The sequence below is a fragment of the Theropithecus gelada genome, chromosome 6 (genome assembly GCF_003255815.1).
Source record: "Theropithecus gelada isolate Dixy chromosome 6, Tgel_1.0, whole genome shotgun sequence".
Taxonomy (NCBI): domain Eukaryota; kingdom Metazoa; phylum Chordata; class Mammalia; order Primates; family Cercopithecidae; genus Theropithecus; species Theropithecus gelada.
The window spans coordinates 42,813,704-42,819,236 of NC_037673.1; the positions used below are offsets into that span (position 1 = coordinate 42,813,704).

At 45.8% G+C, this 5,533-nt stretch overlaps 1 protein-coding gene across 1 annotated transcript; it reads right to left on the bottom strand.

Annotated features, from left to right (window-relative positions):
- Positions 1 to 824: 824 nt before the first annotated feature.
- Positions 825 to 4,833, bottom strand: LOC112626482. Its single transcript, XM_025388582.1, has 2 exons — positions 3,116 to 4,833; positions 825 to 1,207 (listed from the first exon to the last, which is right to left on the bottom strand). Exon 1 carries the CDS (start codon positions 4,535 to 4,537, stop codon positions 4,175 to 4,177), a length of 363 nt encoding a protein of 120 aa, XP_025244367.1. The 5' UTR covers positions 4,538 to 4,833; the 3' UTR covers positions 825 to 1,207; positions 3,116 to 4,174.
- Positions 4,834 to 5,533: the final 700 nt, after the last annotated feature.

Sequence of the window (5,533 nt, forward strand, 5' to 3'; positions counted from 1 at the left end):
AACGATCCCTTAACAGCCATATGATTATAACTCAAATCCAGGAATTCTAATTCATTCTGGAAGCAGATACCTCTCAGATACACTCTGAGTATACTCAAGTCCTCTATAGTCTTACTCGAAGGGAGGCAAAAGTTATAGCTGCACTGAAAACATCTGAGCCATTCCAGATTCTTCAGCCTAGCAAGGTTAAAGTCAGACCTTGGAAACAATTGAGTTCACTGGGGTCCAGTATCTGGACCTTTTATGCCATATATTCATATATCTACTTTCCTACTTTGAAATACAAAGCAGCACCAAATTTACACAAATCTTTTATTTCCCCACCTTCAGACAGAGTCTCCCTCTGTGGACCAGGCAGGAGTGCAGTGCCACAAACAGGGCTCACTGCAGTCTCGACCTCCTAGACTTAAACAATCCTCTCACCTCAACCTCCACAGTAGCTGGCAGCAAGGTGCATGCCACCACCTTGGGTTAATTTTTTTATTTACTGTAGAGATGGGGTCTGCCCATGTTGCCCAGAGTGGTCTCAGACTCCTGAGCTCAAGCAATCCTCAACTTCAGCCTCCCAAATAGCTGGGATTACAGACCTGAGCCGCCATGCCCAAATTCACACAAACCTATACCCCCAGCTTAGATTCTGATGCTGCAGACCTGGATTCTTTCTTATTTACTAAATGACTCTTTTGAAAGCCCCCAGACAATTCTAAATCCAGTCTTACTCAACCTGAAGATTCCTGATCTTGGTTAATGACAAACATATATGTATGTTTGTCATCATATATATATATATATACACACACACACACACACACACACACACACACGCAAAATTCACAAATTTTATCTTAGAATAAATTTTATCATTTCTTGCTTCCTTGCATCCTTGCTTCCTCTCTAACTCTAAATCTAACCAGGTGACTGAATGCTTCATGGCATATACTTATCACCCTCTACATCAGCATCCCCCCTTCCCAGGAGAAATTGCATCTTCCCTTTCACTTTCCTCAGCAAAGGATTCCTGGTAACTCCATCCAGAAAGATTCTCCTGGTGTTCTTCAGATTTGAGGAAAAGCAGATTCCTCTCACAAGGCTGCTTGTTGGTTCAAATGAGCACCATGACATTCATGAATTCCATTATACTGTTAAATCAGCATTCTGCTTTCAGAAGCCCAAATTCACAATATCCTGAAGCACCACTGATTTCCTCCTACAGGAAAGATAGACACACACCCATAATTGTTAGTCAAGAGTTTATCGGTCACCAAAATTGGGTAAACTCTTGGCACTTGTCAGTGAATACAGCCCCAAATTACTGCAGCAAATGGAACCAGGAAGAAGAAATTCTGTGGAGGAACTGTGAGGAAGAACATGGGTGGAGGTGCGTTGGAGTGGTAGTCACACGGCTCCACTGTACCTTGCAGGGTCTAGTGGATCCTGAGGTTTAAATCTATCAAACATTTGTAGAGTGTTCCACAAAACAAACAAACAAAAAAAACCCACAAAACTCTGTAAGTTACAGGTAAGCTTAGGACAGGCAGGAAATTGGGAGGGTGAATCTTCAATCCCAGAGACCAATGGCAAATGGTTCATTTTTTTAGGTGAACCAGAGGCATGGTGGAGCCCTCCATTGGCACCAAGCAGAATTCTTCACTTTCTTCTCTAGATTACTTACCCTGGGACATTTTTACCTTTCACTTTCTGTCTAGACTGCTCCATGGTCTTTGTTTCCACCTGCTCTACTACAGTTATAACTGTTACCATCTTTTCTGAGTCTAAAATCAAGAACCAATACCTGACAAAGAAGTAGATTGTTAAAACCAAGAGTTTCTCTATATCAGGAAAGTATTAATATGAATTCCTGCCTCCTAATTTATTAGTTGCCCAGCTTTCTGCAACATACCAACTGACCAGAAGATTCACCTGTACACACCACCTGAGTGTTGGGGACTTTTTCTTTCTTTCATCCCTTCCACCCCCCACCATTTTTCTGTTTTGTGTCACCTTCATTTGGTGAACGATATTCTAACAAGATTTGTCATTATAGTTCTCTTAGTTTGATGAGATTTTTCTTCATGAAATTGAACAAAAATATCAGTCTTTCTTAATTCTTAATTCTTTATTGTTTTGGATGACACATCAGGAAGGGAAATAGGAAAGGCTCTACATCATTTGTGGTATGTGCTCCACAATTTGCCCTCAAGTTTGAATCCTAGGTCCTACCACCCACACGAAACTGCCATTGCCAGCCTGCTCCAATTCTACCCAATATCTAGCCATTGTCATACTGCAAAGTTCCTATGACCTCCTCCGAAGGGGCTCAATTCTGTACTTCACCTCTTCCTGACCTCCCTGGAATCCACCTCGCCTCCAACCACACTGGAATTAGAATCTGAATTCTGCAACTACATTGATGTCAGTCTCTGTAGGGGAGCAGCCTGCAGCCTCCTATGGACTCCCATTAAGACAGGTTATTCCTTCCATCTAGGGGGTGCTGATTGCAACTTTTTTGCTAAGATGAAAAGCTGGAATCAATGAGAAGAGAGGAGTTACGGCAGGTATTTTGCTTTGCAATGGCTCCAGACTGCTCTTCTATTTGATAAAGTAGCTGTAACTATGTAGGTGGGAACAGTGCAGTTTTTTCTTTATTCTCCCATCCACAAAACCAGGAGGGAATTGGAAGGGCCTCAAACACCAGGGAATGTTTTGGCTAGCTGAAGATGGGGTAAGGAGATATTGAGGCAAATATCTTGAGAGAGGGTGAGAATTACAAGGCCAAAATGGATTTCCTTACCAGGCAGGGCATATCTCTTCCTTTGTCCTGGCATGGTCTCTACCTAGGATCCCCCAGGGAAAGGATAGTTTGGTTTGCACAGGAGCAGCAGTGGTGAAAATGGGCAATGATGAATGTGGATGGAGATGCTCGTGGCAGCGTCTGTAGGTCTCTTTGAGAGGGCTCAACTCACAAAGTGCAGATTTTTATTAAAATATAAATGCTTGTGGAAAAGGACATTTTCCTACTGAGCAGTGGCAGTTCCATATTTCTTCTCAGATTAAAAAAAAAAAAATAGGCCTCAGTCTGATTGAAAATGAGGAGATGGAGGATTTAAGCACTTACAAGTACATCTGCATTGCGTTTCCCAGAAGACAGAAAGAAATCAATGATGCATTTCGAAGATCATGCTGCTAGAGACAGAGAACCACAACTTGAGCTTTTCTCTGGGCTTAGAGAGGAGGTGTATGTCTCGCTGTCAATTCTACATCCAACGCTGGAGTCTTTCAGCCCATTTTTCTCCCCGGCTGTTTTTGAACTACTATCCCCAAATATCAAGGATATCTGACAGAGTGAACCATCAGAATAAGGAGCGATTGCCACAGAGTTCCATCCAGTAGGGGAGGGACTTGTGCGGGGCAAGCCTGATGCCTGGGTCAGGCGACACTGCGCCTTTCATTCCCCACGGAGATCTTGGACCTGGAGTTTCGAAGTTTCGAAGAGACGCGGTTGTCCACGGCTCCCCTAGAATCTCTGATGGCTCTGAAGGGGGACAAAGGTCTAGGGCAGAGGGAAGGACCCAGCCACGGCCATTGGAAGAGCAGTTTCCTGCAGTGTAAAGCTGTTTGCCACCTGCACAGCTTTGGCTCTCTGCCAGGACGACACATCCGCCCCATTCACGGTCTTTATTCCAGCTCATTTCCCTCTGCGAATCACACTGGGTGGGTCGCTGGGGCCCTCGGTAATTACGGATCATAGCACAGCCAAGGAAAATACAGGTTTTCGTAAGCCTGAAGCCACTGATTTGAGCGGAGAGAGTAGGAGTAATGCCAGCAGTAGTTTTGTGTTCCGTTTTCGTTTTTATGTTCTAGTCACTAGGCCACAAGAGAATGTTCCACCCAGTGCCAGTCGATCTGTCACGGCGCCCCACCTTTCCCTGAACTGAGGGTTTGTGGCTGACATCTCCAGTTTCTCAGAGCCTGGGAGTGATCGCTGGCTGCACCCTTGATGGCGCCCAAAAGAGCGGGCATTTGTCTTTGGCAACAGCGCTGGCTTTCGCCTCGTGCCCGCGCTTGAGAGGTCCTAGCGCCGCCAGATTCTCACACTAGCGGGTCCAGCGCCCAGCGCTGCTCCTCCCACCAATCATCGGTTTTTCACACTCACTTCATTGGCAGCACTGACCGGTCAGTTTTCTGGTGGCGGCGACGCTAGTTGGTCTGAATGAAACGTTTCCCTTCTCTCTCCGTGTGTCCCATTCTCCATCCCACGTCCTCCAGTGCCGGGGTCATGGTCGCAGCACCCTTTTGCCAGCTGCGTGGAGCCGGCGGTCTTTCTGTCACAGCACTTGTACAGACTTTCTCGGCTGCCGAACGTCTCTTTTTTCCTCAGAGACGACGGTTTCTTCGTGATAGTGCCGTTGGCTGCGACGTAACGAATGTTCTCCTTGACAACCCCACAGGCTGGCGTCCCTCGCAGGCTCCAGACGCAGCCATGTCGCCAAGCTGAGATCTCTTGGTTGCGGCACTGCTCCTGGCTCGGTGCTTGCATTTTCTCGGTGGCTACAGCGCTCAGGTCGCCGATCTGAGGGCTTCGGAGTACCGGCCGGGCGGGCTGGCTCACGCCTGTAATCCCAGCACTTTGGGAGGCTGAGGCGGGCGGATCACGAGGTCAGGAGATCGAGACCATCCTGGCTAACACGGTGAAACCCTGTCTCTACTAAAAATACAAAAAAATTAGCCGGATGTGGTGGCGGGCGCCTGTAGTCCCAGCTACTCGGGAGGCTGAGGCAGGAGAATGGTGGAAACCCTGGAGGCGGAGCTTGCAGTGAGCCGAGATCGCGCCACTGCACTCCAGCCTGGGTGACAGAGCAAGACTCCATCTCAAAAACAAAAAGAAGAAAGAAAGAAAGAAAGAAAGAAAGAAAGAAAGAAAGAAAGAAAGAAAGAAAGAAAGAAAGAAAGAAAGGAAGGAAGGAAGGAAGGAAGGAAGGAAAGAAAAGAGAGAAAGAAAGAAAGAAAGAAAGAAGAAACATAAATCTGTGTACCAGGGAATGTGATTCTTTAGAGTTTACCGATGATCAGGTTACCAGTGCCTGGGAGCTCTTATACTAAGTTTGTTTTCGCAGTATCGAGTCCTGCCTTAGCTAAGCTTGTGTGTTTTTTAAACTGCCATGGAAGTCAGGAAATGTCGGCAAACGCGATTTCTGGTTATCAAGCTCCGTTTACAATAGCAAGTCTGGCCGAACGCGACTTTTTCCTCTTGTGGACCAAGTCTGAATATACCAACTACAGGGATTTTTCAGTCGAAATCAAAAAGGTTTAGCCCTGACGGGTTTTTTGTGGTTGGTGGTGGTGGTGTTGTTTGTTTTTGTGTTTTTCGTAGGAAATGTAGACTTAGGTGTAACATGTACCGGTTTAGATCTGACAGAGATAGCCTAATGGTAGAATTGCATCTTTTAGCAAGGTTTGTAATTTATTCTTTGTAGGGTTGCTTCTCTGTAATTTTTGCTTATTTTTAAATTTTCTCTTTGTGTCTTTTGCTCTG